This window comes from Ovis canadensis, chromosome 22, assembly GCF_042477335.2.
Source record: "Ovis canadensis isolate MfBH-ARS-UI-01 breed Bighorn chromosome 22, ARS-UI_OviCan_v2, whole genome shotgun sequence".
NCBI lineage: Eukaryota > Metazoa > Chordata > Mammalia > Artiodactyla > Bovidae > Ovis > Ovis canadensis.
The window spans coordinates 30,130,448-30,150,625 of record NC_091266.1 but is presented as its reverse complement, the minus strand read 5'-3'; the positions used below and the strand labels follow the sequence as shown (position 1 = coordinate 30,150,625).

The window sequence follows — 20,178 nt, the reverse complement described above, 5'->3', positions numbered from 1 at the left end:
CAACACATCAGCAACGCACTCACCCTCTTGCCAGTGGCACCTCGGGCAAGCTGCTTGGTCCTCTAACTCTCTCGGCCTCACACGGGCCTGGCAATGGCTCAGGAACATCTGTGCCTCCCTTTGCTGTCACAGCAGTGATGACAGGTGCACCATGGAGGAAAGAGTGGGGTCTGAGCAGCGATCCATGAGGGGATGGCCCAAGTGGTCCAACCCATTTCCTTCCCGCCGCCTCCACCGATGCCTGCAGTCATCAGCATTTGCTCTGGCCTGGGAAGGACAGTGGGTACTTTTTGGCCCAAAACAGGCACCCCCAACTGGTGGGCTGTCTGCTGGAGCCACTGAATTGGGAGAACCAGGGTGCCTTTTCTTACCCTGATATTTTCCCTAAGCCACTTCCTGTTTCCTGTTTCTCAGTTTCCTAAGGCTGCTGTAATAAGGTACCACAGACTGGTGGCTCGACCAGTGGAAATGTGTCCTCTCTAGTTCTGGAGCCTAGATGGCTGGAATCAAAGTGTCCAACGGTGGGTTCCCTCTAAGGACTCTGTTCCGTGTTTCTGTCCCAGCTTCTGGTGGTTGCTGCCAGCTCTTGGTGTCCCGTGGCTTGTAGACAGATCACTCCAGTCCCCACCTATCATCACATCATGTTCTCCCTGGTGTCTCACTCTCACATGGTGCTCTCTGTGTGTCCGTGTCCAAATTTCTCATCTTATTTGGACACCAGGCATTGGATTCAGTCCACCCTAATCCAGTGTGATCTCCAGTTAACTTGATTACGCCTGCAAGCCCCTGTTCCAAACAAGGTCACATTCTGAGGTTACAGATGGGCATGACTTTTGAGAGGACACTATTCAGCCCTGTATAGTGAAAGTGAAAGTGAAATGGGCTCAGTCATGTCTGACTGTTTGCAGACTCCCCTGTCCATGGAATTCTCCAGGCAAGAATGCTGGAGCAGAGCCAGTATTTAGTGGAGCCGTAATAATGGGGTGAAGCCACTCCCTTCTCCAGATCTTCCCGACCCAGGGATTGAACCTGGGTCTCCCTCATTGCAGGTGAATTCTTCACGGTCTGAGCCACCAGGGAAGCCCCTGTATACTGGTAGATAAAAGGCAGTTTCATTGTCTTTATTCCATTTCAAGAGCCACGATAATGGGCCCTTTTGTGATACCCTTTCCCCTGGGCCTGCTGCCGTCCATGGGGTCGTGAAGAGTCGGACACGACTGAACTACTTCACTTTCACTTTTCACTTTGATGCATTGGAGAAGGAAATGGCAACCCACTCCAGTGTTCTTGCCTAAAGAATCCCAGGGACGGGGAAGCCTGGTGGGCTGCCGTCTATGGGGTCGCACAGAGTCAGACATGACTGAAGTGACTTAGCAGCGGCAGCAGCAGCAGCTGCTGCAGTGCTGAGGGTGGTAAATTCTTTAAGATACAGCTTCTGCTCTCCAGGAACTTTCAGCCAGGTTTGGAGACAAGACTTTTCCTGAAGGTATAACATTGTGGATAACAGCAAGGGTTTCGGAGTCAGACTGGTCTAGGTTGGATTCTGTGTCTGTTGTTAATTAGCCATGTGACCTTGGTTAAGTCATTAGCCTTTCTGAATCTCTGTTTTCTTTTACTGTAAGGTGAGGAACATAGTAGTACATCATGATGTGGCTGCAAAGATTAAATGAGATAATGCATAGAAAGCACTCAGCCCAGTGCCTGTCATAGAGTAAGTCCTACATGAATGTGGTCTTTATTTTTATTATTACAAAAAATAATTCTGGATGACTTGTAGTCATGAGCTCAGTCTTTATGAACATTCAAATTGTTTCTTCTAAAAAGCAGAGCTATTAGAAAAGAATGATCTGAGTCACACTGAGATGACTAAGTGCTTTCTTGTTAAATATCTGGAAAAGAAAAAACGGATTGTGACTTAGTGGACCAGGAAGATTTTGAGAATAAGCAGTTTACCAAGCTGTTGGGAGTATAGGCAGAGGTCCCATCTCCTGAGACAGACCCTTGTGAGCCCAAGCTCAGAAAACATGCCATTTCCCTGGAGCAAAGGCTGCTTCCTTAGCAATGAGAAAAGCACCAACTATTGAACTTTTAAACTCACTGGGGAGAAAACCCTTAGATCCAGACTCCCTTTGCCCGAGGCTCCTTTTCCTCATGGGTTGTCTGGGCAGCACTGAGCTCCAAAAATGCTAATGGACTGAGTCTCCCATCTTCTGAGGAAGCTGACTCCAAGCAGGTTCTGTGGCTGGTGGCCAAGATCTGCTTCATAAATTCTTTTTAATATCTGATACTGCTGGATAGAGATAGGAAATGAGCCAGAACTTGGGACAATCAGGGAATTCTTTAAGAGGTTCATTTTTAAGGAAGGCTTTCTTGAGCTCTTAGTGTCAGAATGACAAAGGCTGCATACCCTGGGGCCTTGGTGGCTTAACTGAACATGTGTGGTATCAAAAAGTCCACTTTTCTTTGCATGCCTCTCGAGACTGTTCCTATGACAGAGGGGTGGGCTGACTCAGACCACAGGCTTGACCACAGGCTTGACCTTCTGAAAATTTGTTATTTTGCTGGCTTGGTTTGCCAGATGTCATTTAATTTGACTGGAGCCTACATTCCCATGGCCAGAATAAACTATTTTTAAAATCTCACATCCATTTTTGAAGAACAGTCTGTTAAAAGTGTACATCCTTCAGTGCTAGCAGTGCAAAAAAATAAAAAGTAGCTAGACTTGGCTGCTTCAAATTCATTTCATTCCACAGATGCCAAAGTCATTTTGCTTGAAATTAAATTTAGTCCAGTTCAGAAAACATTTACTGATACCTGTCTGTGGAGCATGCAGAAGAGAGAAAGGTATTATTTGCCACCAAGGAGCTTGTGTTTCAGTACAAAGATAAGATATAATTGTAGATTAGAGCTAAATATAATAAATTCCTCAAGGGAAGACTAAGCTAATTATTACATGGGAAACAATTTCTTAGAGAAAATACTTTTTCAGCTATATTTCAACTGTGTATCTTTATTACTTAGTACAGCACTTGGAAAACCATAATTGTTCAATAAATGCTCAGTTGTTTGGGTGAATGAATGAATGAGTGAATGGTGGATGAGTAATATATATGGTTTAAATTTTTGGTCAAGAAGGGCATTTTGGTGAACATCAGAGTATAGGCCAAAGTGACTGATACATTCAGAGGATAATAAAAGGGAAGCATGTTCCTGAGGTCTAGGAGTCCCAGACTGAGGATCTTTTTTTTTTTAATGGAATATTTATTTTAAATTAGAAAACAACTGTTGCCTGTGCTGGTCTTTGTTGCTGCGTGGGTTTTTCTCTAGTTGTGGCAAGTGGGGGCTACTTTCTAGTTTTGGTGTGCAGGCTTCTCATTGCAGTGGCTTCCCTTGCTGCAGAGCACGGGCTTTGGGGCAAGTGGGCTCAGTGGTTGCAACTCCCAGGCTCTCTAGAGCTCAGGCTTAATAGGTGTGGCACACGGTCTTAGTTGCTCCGTGGCATGTGGGATCTTCCTGGACCGGGGAGGTGAATTCTTTACCGCTTCACATTGGCCGGCGGATTCTTTACCACTGAGCCACCAGGGAAGCCCCCAGACTGAGGATGAATAGAACTTGAGGATCCATGGAAAACTTTCTGGACAAGGGACTAGTTGTTCAGAGCTGCCCTGAAACACGACCGATGTGTTAGAACATCAATTGTAGGCACTCTTTCCATGATTGGGTCTCTAATTGGCTTTGTCCAGCAAATTGATTGTATTAGACTATTTCTCCCACTGAGGATATTTAGGAAAGTCAAACTGATCATAATAAACAGATGGTTCTTAAATTTTAGACACAGTAAAATCATCAGGGGAAATCTTTAAATGTACAGATTTCCAGGACCTAGCTTCAGAGACTCTAGTTTAGTTGATCTGAAGTGCAGTCCCCCCAGTCTGATGGTTAACAGGAACTTCCAGGAGATCCTGATGAAGGCTGATATTGTTTTTGTTTTTTAAATATTGTTCATTTCAGTAATGTGTTTGGCTGCACCATGTCTTAGTTATGTCCCTCTGGATCGTCAGTCTTCCTTGTGGCTTGCAGGATCTTTAGTTGCGGCCTATGAACTCTTAGTTGCAGCATGTGAGATCTAGTTCCCTGACCTGAGATTGGATCCAGGCCCCCTGCATTGGGAGTATGGAGTCTTAGCCACTGGATCACCAGGAAAGCCCCTGAAGGCCAGTTCTGGAGCTCACGTTGAGAAGCCCAAGAGTTGAGCATTTTAATCTGGTTAATGTTATCTTGTTTGGACTCAGAGCTCTTGGGCAGCATTTCCTAGATGGGCATACAGCATCCATCGATCAAAGGCAGATGCTGCCAGACTTTGCCTGCAAGCCCATGTTTGTATCGCTGTTCAGTTGCAGACCTTTCTATGGTACCTTTGCTTTGGTCAATGTATTGGAACTATTCCATAAGATTCTCAGGGCCTATATAGTGATTTACCCCAAAAACCAGAGTGGAGAGAAATGAATTGCTCATGCTTGAATGTAGACATTTATTCTAGCATGTTAGATACCCAGAAAAGTTATTATTCAACAGTCCACATAAATCAGCATGTCATCTTCAAAATATTTTCCTGCTTAAAAATTTAGTCTCTCCTGTTCTGCTTCATACTTTTAAACTTTCACTGATTGTATCATACCAACTCTTGGTCCTGATTTTGCAGTGATCTTTTGCCCAGGATAATTCTGCCTTAACCAGTACCACCATTTAACAAGACCTTGTCATGAGAAGCATAGTTAATATCACAGGCAGAGATTGACATTCTAGGACTCTGGAAAACAAGGTTGCTGTGTTTAGGAACAGGAAATAGTAAATATTGACCAAAAAAAAAAATTCATATAGAAAGGAGTCTCCATTAAGGAATGAAAGAAGATTAGCTGGGATGGTGACCCAATAAGTGCATAGGTGGAAAAGATGAGAGGCATGGGAAGTGTTTGGATAAAGGTACTTGCTGGTCAGGATGGTCCTGGTCACCCTGATTGCCTGTTTTCTCTGTGAAATAAGAAGTAAGGTCATTAGTTGATGGTGAGGAGGACAGAGCATTGGACACTTTCAAGGTAAAAGTAGGTGGGAGTTCGAAAGGGTAGAGGGATTTGACTTTCTTGGCCAATCAATGGCCATCTCAAACCAAGATTTAGGACAGTTTGGAGGTAGATGCCTTGGAAACATGGTACAATACCTGGTCGATCCTGTGAGTCCGCGGAAGGATTGAGATTATGAAATTAAACTGGCATTAGTAAGGTGTGTGTCCAAGTTCAGTTATCTTTGTGAATGAGTGTAGTCAGTGGAGAGTCAAATGAACCAGGTAAATACGATCAAGGGAGGGACTGAGGGGCACCTAGAGGCGTGGTTGCCGTGTTAGATCCCATAACCTAAGGGGTTGGGAGAAAAGCAAGGGCATGAAGGAAGTGGGAGCAGGGCACATGGTGTGGCCCATAGCCTGTGGCAGCTGTGTGGCTGCCGACTATGGACTGGAGTGCCAGAAGGAGCAAACTGGAAAGATCTGGGGGATGGCCAGTGTGGTGGGCCGAACAGTGTCCCCCGCTCCCCAGTTCCAGTCTACACAGAGCCTCGGAATATGAACTACTGGGGAACAGGGCCTTTCCAGAATGTAGTCTGTTAAAATGAAGTCATCCTTAAATAGACTGGACCCTAAAGTCAATGACTGGTATCCTGTGAGAAAAGGTGAGGGCCCCTGGACACGTGGGGGAGCAGGCAGAGACTGGAGCGGTGCAGCCAAGGGACAGGCCAGCAGCCACCCACTAGTAAGAGGCAGGGAAGGACTTTTCTCTAGAGGCTTCTGAGGGAGCATGGCCCTGCCAACACCTTGGTTTTGGAACCTGGGGATTTGGGTCTCTCAGAATAAATTTCAGTTGTTTTAAGCCACTCAGTTTGTGCTACTTGGTTACAACAGCCCTAGGAATCCATTACCACCAGCAACTTCCTATTCGGTCAGCAGTTCCTAACTTACTGCTACTCCCTGTGGTTATGAAACACTCATACTTTGTAGATCCTGTTGGCCATTCTTCAGCGTACGCCTGGGTCTCGGTACAGGGCACGCCAGCACAGCGGCTCAGGCTGGGTAATGAAACAGCTTGTGCTGTGTGAAGTTTGGCAGTGCCCTAAGGGCCCTGGTCCTTCTTTGTGGAACACTTAGGGTGTCAGCATTGTTTAATCTTGTGCAGTTTCCCCCCCACATAAAGGGGCGATTTCCTGTCCAAATAAACCTTCTTCTGCTACTCAGAGATGCAGGTGGTAGGGAATCACCTGGTGCAGTTTCCCGCTGATCCTTCCTTTCAACCTGAAGTCTGACTAGCAGAAGGTGTTTCCAGAATAAATTGGCTGTTTGTCTCCTGCAGTCTCTTTCTGGAGCATCCATCAAGAGGTTAGTGATTAGGGCTTGTTCAGAGCCCACCACTGCAAAGGGCTATGATTTACTGCTTCTTCTGCCATAAACAATGGAAACAGTGACAGATTTTATTTTCTTGGGCTCCAAAATCACTGCGGGCAGTGACCATAGCCATGAAATTAAGACGTTTGCTCTTTGGAAGAAAAGCTACGGCAAACCTAGACAGCATATTATAAAGCAGAGACATCACTTTGCCTACAAAAGTTCATATAGTCAAAACTACAGTTTTTCCAGTAGTCATGTGCAGATGTAAGAGCTGGACCATAAAGAAGGCTGAGCGCTGAAGAATTGATGCTTTCAAACTGTAGTGCTGGAGAAGAGTCTAGAGCATCTCTTGGATTACAAGATCAAACCAGTCAATCCTAAAAGAAATCAACCCTGACTATTCATTGGAAGGACTGAAGCTAAAGCTCCAATACTTTGGCCACCTGATGAGAAGAGCCAACTCATTGGAAAAGACTCTGATGCTGGGAAAGATCGGGGGCAGGAGAAGAAGGTTGGATGGCATCATCAACTCAGTGGACATGAGTTTGAGCAAATTCTGGGAGATAGGGAAGGACAGGGAAACCTGGCGTGCTGCAGTCCATGAGGTCCCAAAGAGCTGGACATGACTGAGTGACTGAACAACAGCAACAACTGCCGTAAATAACCACCAACCCCAAATGGAACAGTCCACAGCAGGGAGGAAATCCTTTTTGGGCCCAGGATGGCCCAAGGACATTCATCTTAGTTGATGTGTGCGTGCACAGTCCTGTCTGACTCTTTGGGACCCCATGGACTAGAGCCCACCAGGCCCCTCTGTCCATGGGATTTTTCCCAGCAAGAATACTGGAGTAGGTTGCCATTTCCTCCTTCAGGGGTTCTTCACAACCCAGGGGTTAAACCCACATTTCACATGTCGTCAGCATTGGCAGGTGGATTCTTTACCACCAAGCCACCAGGGAAGCCCTTATCTTAGATGGAGGAAACTTAAAGCCATGTGGCCCAGCCTTTGCCCAGTCTGAAACAGGTTTGCACAAGGGGAGCCTGACCCTCCCGGCTTCCCTAAGGCTGGAGCCAGGTTTGAGAGGGGCAACCCCTAGCCACAGGGTGCTCTTGCCTGAGCTCTGAGTGGGAACTTTGCCAAACTGCTGGAGAACGATACCAGAAAGCTGGAGTAAGGGTCACGATGTCCTCATTCCACATTCATCAAGCCCCTGCTGTGGACAAGGAGGGACTGTGTCCAGCACGGGGCAGGTACAAAGAAGAGAAGGGCAAGCCCCCTGCTTCTGAATAGTGGATGGTAGTAGGAGGCCCACAGTCTAACAGATGCAAGATCATGTGGTGAGGACAGGATAGAACTTTGTGTGCTAACAGGAGAAGGGGGATTCTCTCCACCTGGTGGGGATGGGTGGGACAGACCGAGACTATTTCATCTGGAACTTGAGGGAGGTGAGGAGCCCACCTGGTGGAGAACAGTAGGAAGGGCATCCTGAGAACTTGGATCCAGGCAGCAGGCAAGCCCTTCTTTTGATGCTTCTTTAAGAACAGGGAAGAAGGAAATCTAGGAAATTTACTTTATTGTATTTCTTTTGGCTGTGCTATGCAATGGAGAAGGCAATGGCAACCCATTCCAGTACTCTTGCCTGGGAAATCCTGTGGACAGGGGAGCCTGGTAGGGTAGTCCATGGGGTCTCCAAGAGTCGGACACGACTGAGCGAATTCACTTTCACTTTTCACTTTCCTGCACTGGAGAAGGAAATTGCAACCCGCTCCAGTATTCTTGCCTGGAGAATCCCAGGGATGGGGGAGCCTGGTGGGCTGCCATCTATGGGGTCGCGCAGAGTCGGACACGACTGAAGTGACTTAGCAGCAACAGCAGCAGTGCTATGCAAACTGCGAGATCTTAGTTCCCTGACCAGGGATCAAACCCATGCACCCTGTATTGGGAGCACAGAGTCTTAACCACTAGACTGCCAGGGAAGTCCCAAACCTAGGAAATTTAGACTGGAGAGGGACGAATAGTGTGGAAACTTAAAGTGCCTTTAAGGAGAAGGAGGATAAAAAGAGGGTTGGAGATTTCATTGTGTGAATTAACAGTGCTGACACCGGATAGATCAAAGGAAATGTCAAACAATTAAGCAGGTAGCAAGCCCTGCAGGCCCAGAGGAAGAGCATTCCAGGAAGGAGAACTGCAGTTGCAAACTCTTTGGGTTGGGAGGAAATGGAATTTGCTTGAGGAAAAAGCAAGGCCCGTGTTTCAAAAAGCTGGGAAGAGATAATCATCAAGGGTTTTGCTTCTCTCTTAGAACTGAGTTACCTAGAGTCAGTTTCTGTGCCTGCAGGTGAAAGATAGTTCTTTCAGGAGTTCTGTTTTTCTGTTGATAACCTCTGTATTTTTTAAGGCAATGTCAGTTTGTTTTATTTACAAGTATGTTGATTAGATTACTGTTTTGTTATTGTCCTTTGAGTTTCCTTGTCTGTTTTGCTTGTTCTTTCAGATAAAATTTACTGTTTTAATGTTGCCAAAAATTGTAAGTAAAATTAGCAATTATAGAGATAAAATGTTTTTTTGGGAAAAAAAATTAAAAAGGATAGGGAAGAAGAGGCCCAGATTCTTGTGTAGAGAGCAGAGGTAGCCATCCTTCACCTGTGGCTTCTCTGGGGTTTCCTGGTGTCCTGACAAAGATGTTGAGGACCCAGCAAGAAAGCATTGCCTTTGCTAGATCCATTCATAAACCAGTGAGGGAGAACAAGGATGTGGTCTTGGTTTTAGCTAAGTGCTTAATAATGTAACAAGTTGTCTCTGCTTTCTGGACCTCAGTTTTTCTACCTGTAAAACAGGGTGAGAGGCAGGTTGGATTGAAGATCTTTTTTTGGGAAAAAAAATTTTTTTTTTCTTAAATCTTTATGCTCTTGCTTTTTCTCGTTTCTTTTACGTGGTTATTTTTGACTGCACTGGGTCTTTGTTGCTGTGTGAGCTTTCTCTAGTTGCAGTGTTGTAGCCACGCATTTCGGGAAACAAACTCAACTCAGAGGGACAGTGCAGATAGTGGACTGCAGTTCATTACACCAGCAGGCCCAAGGCAGAGTCTCCTCTTAGCCAAGGACCCCTACCAGTTCTTGTGAAAACCTTATATACCCTAAGTATACGTGCCCAGACCCACCTCCCCAGATTCCCTGAAACTAGTCTCAGCAAAGGAAAAGAAAGATACAATCAAAGTTAACCTGTGATTCACATGCCTTAAGCCCAGGTAGTTAACAGTGGACAATTATCAATAGGCCTGTGGTCATACCCCAATAAGCATAATAGAATGTATGATTCTATTCGGTTACACAGATAATTAGGGTATTCTTTTAGGGATGGAGAGTCTAGGTATGAGCCCTGGGGCTCTTCCTTCTAGGGGCCTGGTTTTCTAGTTGGTATGTCATTTCCATAGATACCGAGCATAGAGCTCAAAGTCCACAGTCCGGCCCAAGATGGAGTCCTGCTTTCAAGACAGAGCCTGGTTCTGTTTCCTCCTTCAGCAGCAAGCAGGGGCCACTCAAGTTGTGGAGCATGGGCTTCTGCTGCGGTGACTTCCCTTGTTGCAGAGTACGGGCTTTAGGGCACAGGCTGAGTAGTTGTGGCATATAGTCTTAGTTGCTCCATGGGATGTGGAATCTTCCAGAACCAGGGATTGAACCTGTGTCCCCTGCATTGGCAGGTAGATTCTTAGCTCCTGAACCACCAGGGAAGTCCCTGGATTGAAGGTCTTTAAGGTCCGTTCTTATCAAAATTCTGTGAGTTTGTGACTTCTTGGAAGACTGAGGTGTGGCTCCAGAGAATGTGGGTCAAAGAAGCGGAGAGCAGAGGAGCAGAGTGGGAAGGCACGCTTGATGGACTGGAGACAAAGAGGGGGGCCTCGGAAGACCCTGGAAAGTGCCAGGAGGAGAGCTTCTCAATTCACAGAAGTCTGTGTGATCCCCAGTGTCCAATGCCATGGAAGGTAAAGCACGAGCATTTGGGAAAGGGTCCTGAGCTTAGCGAGGAGAGGTCGTGGTTGGTCTTTGTGGAACACGAGCCAGACTCGGATGGGACGAGCATGAATGGAGGGGTGGTGAGGAGGAATGTTCCTCCTGGGCTAAACGCTGGGGAGACCCTTTACTTCCTTGTGGTTGAACGTTTCTCACTCTGTGCCCTGTCCCCCGTGCTGCTCACTGACTGCCTGCCTTCCCTACCCCATTACTGCTCTTGAGGAAGTGCTCCAATAAAACTGGCTTCTCAATAAAAGTTTAAAGAAAAAAAAAAAGAGATTACTTTGTTGGGTGCTGTTTTGTGCCAGGCACTGTATTAAAGTGCACTGTATTGCAATCTTTACAATAACCTTGTGGTAAATACCATTAGTTCCCCCTTTTTACCAACGAAGAAACTGAAACAGATTAAGAGACTACTCAGAGTCACATAGCTCAAAACTGGAATTCCCACGCAGACAGCATGACTCCAAGGCCCAAGCTTTAAGAGCCATGCTACAGGGCAGTTGGATGGAACTAATTCATACTATGATGTGAGTGACTGGCAGATGACTCCATATGGAAACTGTCTCCTACCATTTCCATACGGGATCATCAGTAAAGGAGGAGATTTGGGATCCAAAGGTAGGGAGTACAAATGCTGGTGTTTTTTAGACAAGGTAGTTATTTGGTCTTCTAGTCTTATATTGTATAGGTTACCAGGAGTTTAAACTTTCTGTGTATTAAGGAAAAAACAACTGAGGTTTGTTACTGAGTTTTAAAAAGTTTGTGAGTAATAAAATGAGGAAACATGGAAGACAGAGTTGATGCTTGTTATTTATAGGAGAGAAAGATCCGTGCATATTTGAAGGCAGAGGGAAGGTCCCTATGGGGGAGGAGCCACTGGAGGTACTTGAAAGGGGGACCATTTAGAGGGTCCTCAAAGAATCAAAAGAAAGTGGGGTCTCAGGGACGGGAGGGGGTTCACTCGAACCGTGTTTTCCCCACTGAGTGTGAAGGGAAGCTAGGGGACAGGTGGGAGGGTGGAGCGAGAGTATGATGACCACCTCAGTCTGCTTGGCAGGAAACTGGAGCCAGTTTCTCATCTACCATGAGGGTGGAGAGGGCATTCGAGATCAGGAAACTCAGGCAGAAAGGAGACAGTGCAAGACCTCACGAGGAAAGTTTTAGATAAAAGGCCTGCAGTAGGAAGGGCGGAGTGGAAGTCTCCCCAGCAAGTCTTCAATTTCCCTGGCATTTCCACACATCACCGTCCTAACCACAGGCAGACCCCTGACCTCAAGTTGGTTCCCAGATCAGAAGTGAGTGATGGTCTGCCTGGGTCCATTCGTACCATCTCCTCTCCTCACGCTCCCCGTGGCCTCTGGCATTCTCCTAGTCGCCTTGAAGACAGCCTGAATGAATGCTGTTGTGCACGTGAACACATTTGCCTAAAGAATCTGTATCTGAGTCACAGCTTGTCCCAAGTCACTGTCACCAAGAAGCGTCTCCCTCACCTGCTGCCTCAGCAGCAGGGAAAACTCTCTGGAATGTTGAGACTCATACAGGATGAGGACTGTCTCTGAATGCATCCCTTTTTGGTATTTTAGGAGACGAGGAGGAAGATGGAGGTGATGAGGACAGGTTGGACAGTCCGGTCAGGGGCCCAGGGCCCAGGGGGCCAGGAGGAACCGTGTCGGAAGCTCACCTTGCCCGGAGGCTCACGAAAGCGAAGAGCAGCCGACGCATGCTGTCTCACAAGCCACAGGACTTCCAGGTAGGAACAGCCCCAGGGCCCCACATCCCTGTTGTACCAACACCGTGTTGTCCAGCTTCTGGCAGCTGTGGTGGTGTTAGAAGAGCTTCTGCCTATGGGCAGTGGCTTAACCAGTAAAAAGGGATGTAAGGGCATAAAGTCAATGAGAAGAGCTCCCCATCTTTCTTCTGCAAGCAGCAGTAAATGTTGTCAATCCGGATGAGGCTCTTCAGAGAAATAACATTCCCTTTGGTAGTGGGAAGTGAGAGAGTTAGTCATGTCTGACTTTTTGTGACCCCATGGACTGTAGCCCACCAGGCTTCTCTGTTCGTGGGGTTCTCCAGGCAAGAATACTGGAGTGGGTTGCCATTCCCTTCTCCAGGGGATCTTTCCAACCCGGGGATCAAACCTGGATCTCCCACACTGCAGGCAGACTCTCTCCCATCTGAGCCGCCAGGGAGCCCCAAGAGCTAATCAAGCAGTGGAAGCACTGGTACTGTGTTTTCTCACAGCTCTGGCTGCTTCCTTGGGAGATAGCCATGGAGGGTGTTAGTACCTTAGGACCTTCCTTGGGAGATAGCCATGGAGGGTGTTAGTACCTTAGGACCTTCCTTGGGAGATAGCCATGGAGGGTGTTAGTACCTTAGGACCTTCCTTGGGAGATAGCCATGGAGGGTGTTAGTACCTTAGGACCTTCCTTGGGAGATAGCCATGGAGGGTGTTAGTACCTTAGGACCTTCCTTGGGAGATAGCCATGGAGGGTGTTAGTACCTTAGGACCTTCCTTGGGAGATAGCCATGGAGGGTGTTAGTACCTTAGGACCTTCCTTGGGAGATAGCCATGGAGGGTGTTAGTACCTTAGGACCTTCCTTGGGAGATAGCCATGGAGGGTGTTAGTACCTTAGGACCTTCCTTGGGAGATAGCCATGGAGGGCGTTAGTACCTTAGGACCTTCCTTGGGAGATAGCCATGGAGGGCGTTAGTACCTTAGGACCTTCCTTGGGAGATAGCCATGGAGGGCGTTAGTACCTTAGGACCTTCCTTGGGAGATAGCCATGGAGGGCGTTAGTACCTTAGGACCTTCCTTGGGAGATAGCCATGGAGGGTGTTAGTACCTTAGGACCTTCCTTGGGAGATAGCCATGGAGGGTGTTAGTACCTTAGGACCTTCCTTGGGAGATAGCCATGGAGGGTGTTAGTACCTTAGGACCTTCCTTGGGAGATAGCCATGGAGGGTGTTAGTACCTTAGGACCTTCCTTGGGAGATAGCCATGGAGGGTGTTAGTACCTTAGGACCTTCCTTGGGAGATAGCCATGGAGGGTGTTAGTACCTTAGGACCTTCCTTGGGAGATAGCCATGGAGGGTGTTAGTACCTTAGGACCTTCCTTGGGAGATAGCCATGGAGGGCGTTAGTACCTTAGGACCTTCCTTGGGAGATAGCCATGGAGGGCGTTAGTACCTTAGGACCTTCCTTGGGAGATAGCCATGGAGGGCGTTAGTACCTTAGGACCTTCCTTGGGAGATAGCCATGGAGGGCGTTAGTACCTTAGGACCTTCCTTGGGAGATAGCCATGGAGGGTGTTAGTACCTTAGGACCTTCCTTGGGAGATAGCCATGGAGGGTGTTAGTACCTTAGGACCTTCCTTGGGAGATAGCCATGGAGGGTGTTAGTACCTTAGGACCTTCCTTGGGAGATAGCCATGGAGGGTGTTAGTACCTTAGGACCTTCCTTGGGAGATAGCCATGGAGGGTGTTAGTACCTTAGGACCTTCCTTGGGAGATAGCCATGGAGGGTGTTAGTACCTTAGGACCTTCCTTGGGAGATAGCCATGGAGGGTGTTAGTACCTTAGGACCTTCCCAGGGATCAGGAAGACCAGGTAGGAGGCTGACTGTGGGCAGCAGCCTCCACCCTGCCCTTCGCTTTCCCAGGCCAGTTCTAGACTACTGCAAGCCCATGACTGCTCTTGGTTTTGGCAGCCTGACCCCAGTTCCCATCACGAGAATGGGCGCAGGTGGACGCTCCTTGAGCACCAGTACATTGCAGAGCTGCGCTGGCCTGGTTTCAGTGGTCCTTACAGGTGAATGAGCCAAGGTGACACCTGTGGATTCTCTTACACGTCGTGCTGGGAAAGGTTCAGTGACGACTCCCCTTCTGTACTTGCAGATCCGGGTCCGAGTGATTGAGGGCCGGCAGTTAAGTGGCAACAACATCAAGCCTGTGGTCAAAGTCCACGTCTGTGGCCAGACACACCGAACGAGAATCAAGCGAGGGAACAATCCATTTTTTGATGAGGTAAACGGGCAAATGCATGTCCTTGTGTGTCTGTTTTATTTATGTGTACCTTCTCAGCTTCCACCCACTTCTCTACAGTCCCAAGTGGGAGAGGACCACCTGTGCAGACTCAACTGTACACAGAGGACAAAGTTCCAGCCTTAAACATTCTGTGCTAAGAACCCCTGGGGTCTTGGAATCACATGGCCTGTTTCATTATTGGTTCTCAGAGAAGCCCGGTGTCTTTCTGATGGTTTTACAACGACTTCTGGAGGAAGACCTTCCAAATGGGTCTTTGCGCCTCTTACCATGGTCCACACAGAATACTTAGGACCTGCCTTTGTGCTTTTTAATTAGCAAATGTCTCTGAGGGGTGACTCCATGTGACTTAAGTAACCCAACTTTATAAAGGTGTCAAAACCTACTTGACTATAAAAACAACACAGGTTAGAAGAAGCAATTATGAGCAGAAAGGGTTTTTTCCTCCATAATGAGTTATAGCCTGTTCTGATGACCTCTTCTGCAACACTCTTCAAAAATGCTGAACACCTTGACAGTTGTCTTCAACGCCATGAAATACCACATTTAGGACTGTGAAGAGATATGATAAATTTGGAGAATTTTTCACATGCCAGCCGTACTCTGCCGAGGAGCCACGTTTCTGAGATTCCTGGGGCCTCATGCTGTGATCTCTGAGGCCAGGCATTTCCTACCACAGCTTCCTCTCACAGTTCCTCTTAGTTCCCAACATTTTGTAATCCCAGCCCTGGTGCTGGTTCTTTTTTTCTCTGTTCACAAAAGGAACGGGTTTTTTTTCTGTGTGGTGCTCCTGGTTGTTTCCCTATGTTCAACTTGGCCCCCAGCTTTTCAGAGGCTCCATTTTCTTCTCACTTCGGGCTTTTCCTTAGATGAATCACAGACACCAGCAGGCAGGTAGTGTCAAAGCTAACATGAGAGGTGGGTGCATTTAGAGACGGGGCGCTGGAAGTGGACTTCAGGGAAGGCTGGGTGAAAGTCATGTTGGGGGAGGAGACAGGGTTGCAGGAAGGACAAAATATGGGACAAAATATAGGACCCATCCAAGTGTGTATTGAAGGAAATTTACACATCTCAAAGTAGCCTGGAGTTAAAACTCCCCTCCCAGTCCTCTCCACCATTCTAAGAAAACAAAGAACTCTCTCACCCGCAGAGAAAAAATGGCCATTAAGGTTGATTATGCCCAGCTCTAGCCAGTCCAGCCTCTGGCCTATCTCCAGAATTCCTTGCCCCAGGTGTTTAAGAGATAACCACTCCAAACAACCTTGGAGAAGAACAGGCCCCCTTAAGACAGTACATTTCCACATATACGCCTATATATACTTACTCTTTTCTTGGATTAGTGCAGCAGCTCACTAATCTGACTGCTGCCCCTTCTCTCCTCATTAAAGGTGATCTGTTCCTGTAAAGTGCGGTCTCTTTCTTTTTCCGAACCTCGCCTTCTCTAACTCCCTTACCCTACATTTATAATGCGGGACACTTACTCAACTACTCTATAGGAAGTCCACCTCAGAGCTTACCATTTTAATGAATACTTTTGAAATTAGATTTCTCAGCTAAAGGGAAGAATCAAATAACTGAGCTTCTAAACAGACCAATTCATAAATCAATAAAAAGATTTTACGAAAAAATCCCTAGTTTACATACACATTTTTAACCAAGCGATTCAACTTGGTATCACCAAGGGACAAATTGACACGTGTGTCCTGATGTGATATAATGGAAGTAATCGGCATCACTTGTGTTATTTCTTGTCCAGTGGTCAACTTGAATCTAAATTGTAAGATATTCTGCAAAGCAACTGGTCTTGATAGAAATAAATAACAAAAATAAGCGAGGAGTACCGTTCCTAGATAAAAGGAAATTTGAGAGGTACAAAAACCACATACAATATCAGATCCTCGAATGAATCCTAGATTTTTTAAAAAAAGCTAAAAATTTTTTTCAGAACAAGTGTAAGAATTTGAAAATTGACTGTTACATGTTAAATTTTTTGGGTGTGATAATAATGTTGTTGCTGTTCAGTCACTAAGTTGTGTCTGACTCTTTGTGACCCCATGGACTGCAGCACGCCTGTCCTTTCCTGTCTCTTGGAGTTTGCTCAAATTCATGTCTATTGAATCAGAGATGCTATCTAACCATCTCATCCTCTGTGACCTCAACCTCTGCTGTCCCCTTCTCCTTTTGCCTTCAATCTTTCCCAGCATCAGGGTCATTTCCAGTGAGTCAGCTCATTTCCAGTGAGTCAGGTGGCCAAAGTATTGGAGCTTCAGTTTCAGCATTATCCTTCCAATGAATATTCAGGGTTGATTTCCTTTAGGATTGACTGGTTTGATCTCCTTGGTCCATTATATAAAAATATGTTCTTGCTCTTCAGAGATGAGTGCCAATTTTTTTACTTTTTGAAAATAATCTTTTATTGTTTTTACTTTTGGGAAATAATCCCCTCCCCTGCCACTGGTGATTGCTTTTATTTATTTATTTAATTTTTTTTCTTTTGAACTTTTTATTTTATATTGGGGTATAGCCAGTTAATAATGTTGTGATAGTTTCAGGTGAACAGCAAAGGGACTCAGCCATAGCAAATGCACTTTTAAGGAGTGAAGTATTGCATTATCTAGAACCTTCTTCCAGATAGTTGAGTTCAAAAAAGAGAGTGATAAAGCCAAAAGCCAGTGTCCCAAAATTATAGCAATGATTCTTTCATTTTTTTACATTTCATTTTTTTCTTTTCATTTTTATTTAAAATAAATTTTAAATATTTCTAAGGAAAATGTAGGAGAAAAAAGTCTCAGTTTAAATAAATGCTCTGGCTTTCTCTCTTAGGATTAAAGTCTATTGGCACATAAAACTTTGACTTTATGGTAAAACCTCTACATACCCAATTTTCGTCTTCCAAGAGTCAACCTTCTTAAAATTAGCTGTTACAACGAGTTAAAATGTGGTCCATACTGACTCTACTAAGGCACTAACAGTATCTAATGAGTAGAGTTGGCTTTACAAGTATTTTGTTAGAAAGAGCAACATTCAGTTCAGTTCAGTCGATCAGTCATGTCCGACTCTTTGCGACCCCATGAATCGCAGCACGCCAGGCCTCCCTGTCCATCACCATCTCCCGGAGTTCACTCAGACTCACGTCCATTGAGTCCGTGATGCCATCCAGCCATCTCATCCTCGGTCGTCCCCTTCTCCTCCTGCCCCCAATCCCTCCCAGCATCAGAGTTTTTTCCAATGAGTCAACTCTTCGCATGAGGTGGCCAAAGTACTGGAGCTTCAGCTTTAGCATCATTCCTTCCAAAGAAATCCCAGGGTTGATCTCCTTCAGAATGGACTGGTTGGATCTCCTTGCAGTCCAAGGGACTCTCAAGAGTCTTCTCCAACACCACAGTTCGAAAGATCAATTCTTCGGCACTCAGCCTTCTTCACAGTCCAGCTCTCACATCCATACATGACCATGGAAAAACCATAGCCTTGACTAGACGGACCTTAGTCGGCAAAGTAACGTCTCTGCTTTTGAATATGCTATCTAGGTTGGTCATAACTTTACTTTCAAGGAGTAAACGTCTTTGAATTTCATGGCTGCAGTCACCATCTGCAGTGATTTTGGAGCCCCCCAAAATAAAGTCAGTCACTCTCTTCATTGTTTCCCCATCTATTTTCCATGAAGTGATGGGACCGGATGCCATGATCTTCGTTTTCTGAATGTTGAGCTTTAAGCCAACTTTTTCACTCTCCTCTTTCACTTTCATCAAGAGGCTTTTGAGTTCCTCTTCACTTTCTGCCATAAGGGTGTTGTCATCTGCATATCTGAGGTGATTGATATTTCTCCCGGCAATCTTGATTCCAGCTTGTGTTTCTTCCAGTCCAGCGTTTCTCATGATGTACTCTGCATAGAAGTTAAGTAAGCAGGGTGACAATATACAGCCTTGACGTACTCCTTTTCCTATTTGGAACCAGTCTGTTGTTCCATGTCCAGTTCTAACTGTTGCTTCCTGACCTGCATACAGATTTCTCAAGAGGCAGGTTAGGTGGTCCCATCTCTTTTAGAATTTTCCACAGTTTCTTGTGATCCACACAGTCAAAGGCTTTGGCATACTCAGTAAAGCAGAAATAGATGTTTTTCTGGAACTCTTGCTTTTTCCAGATAATAGCACTAAAAATGGAAGAAAATTAACCTCACCTCTCCAGATCATGCAAGCCCTAAGCACATGAAATAACCTTGATCTTCAGTTAGCTACTAGAGGCTAAATCACTTCAATCATTTCCAATTCTGTGTGACCCTATGTCCTATAGCCCTCCAGGCTCCTCTGTTCATGGGATTCTCCAAGCAAGAATACTGGAGTGGGTTGCCATGCCCTCCTCCAGGGGATCTTCCCAACCCAGGGATCATACCCACGTCTCTTATGTCTCCTGCATTGGCAGGCAGGTTCTTCACCAACTAGCACCACCTGGGAAGCCCTACCTACTAGATATCTGGTACCAAATGAACAATTCTATTTAGTTAAATAAATGCTATGCACAATTGTTACTTAACCCTTTTCTGATATATAGTTTACCTTGAAGCTCATGATGCTTAAGCTTCAGAGCCTTTTCCGAGATCCTGCAGTAGGTTCACGCAGTCACACCTAATTTGAGGTTGTATCTTGTATATTTTTTAGGAAGGCCCCTCAAATTTTAGCGTCAGATCCCACTAAACCTCAATCCATCCCTGTTGACATTCAAACATTTTCCTTTTTTGTTCCAACAGTTATTTTTCTACAATGTCCACCTGACTCCTTCTGAACTGATGGATGAGATCATCAGCATTCGGGTAAGGGGGCCACGGAGTAGGAGGGTAGTGCTCACTGCTGCCAGGTGAAGCTGGTGATCTTCTCACCACTCTCCTTTCTTCCAGGTTTACAATTCCCATTCTCTGCGGGCAGATTCTCTGATGGGGGAGTTTAAGGTGGGTGTCCACTGTCTGTTTCATTCAACTTGGGTCAAAAATGGGCGCTTTCTTGATGAGGAATCTGGTTCCTGGCCAGGACTCAGGGTACCCATCTTGGTGACATTCATAAGGTTATATGTAAGGCATTGATGCCATGATTATTGCTGAAAGCCAGACACAAATGCTGTGGGGTCAAGAAGCCAGTTGAGTGTCCTCTGGCTGGAGTCTAGTCAACTTCCAAAGTATAGCACTTAGCAGTTAGTCCCGACTTAGTCCGAGGGCAAGGTGCCTGGGAGCTGCCATACCAGGGCCCTTCACAGAGTTCCTGTTGTGGCTGGAAGCCCAGTGCACTCCTACAGAGGGAAGAGTACTTGCCTGTGGCAAGAAGCCCATTACCCCGCTCCACTGGCCAGTAGCCCAGAGTTCTATCTACTGAGTCAGTTATTGTAAATCTGGTGTATGACAGGCAAGCCAAACCAGGGAAGAGAATCAAGGTGCTTTTCCGAGCAGTTCACACTGGACTTACTGATAAAGACTTCTTGTGCCTTAGCTATTCCACATGGAATGGGCTGCTTCTTGAAGCAAGTCTTAGAAGATGATTTGGGTCAGTTCATACTCTGCCATTAACTAGCCACTTGTAAACCTCTCTGGTGCTTACTTTCTTCATCTGTAAGATGGGATTATTGTGAAAATGAGGTGAGATACAATATATAAAGCACCTAGCTCTTGGTGCATTGGAGTGCCCAATCAAAGGGTCTGTTAGTAT

At 46.1% G+C, this 20,178-nt stretch overlaps 1 protein-coding gene across 5 annotated transcripts in view; it reads left to right on the top strand.

The window, feature by feature from the left end:
- Window positions 1-20,178, top strand: part of MYOF (myoferlin) — a 177,612-nt gene that overhangs the window by 58,288 nt on the left and 99,146 nt on the right. For all 5 annotated transcript variants that reach the window (XM_069567540.1, XM_069567537.1, XM_069567539.1 and 2 more), the window contains exons 6-9: window positions 12,031-12,197; window positions 14,342-14,470; window positions 19,233-19,295; window positions 19,380-19,430. In XM_069567540.1, the coding sequence (XP_069423641.1) occupies window positions 12,031-12,197; window positions 14,342-14,470; window positions 19,233-19,295; window positions 19,380-19,430 (410 nt within the window). The remainder of the gene's footprint in view (window positions 1-12,030; window positions 12,198-14,341; window positions 14,471-19,232; window positions 19,296-19,379; window positions 19,431-20,178) is intronic.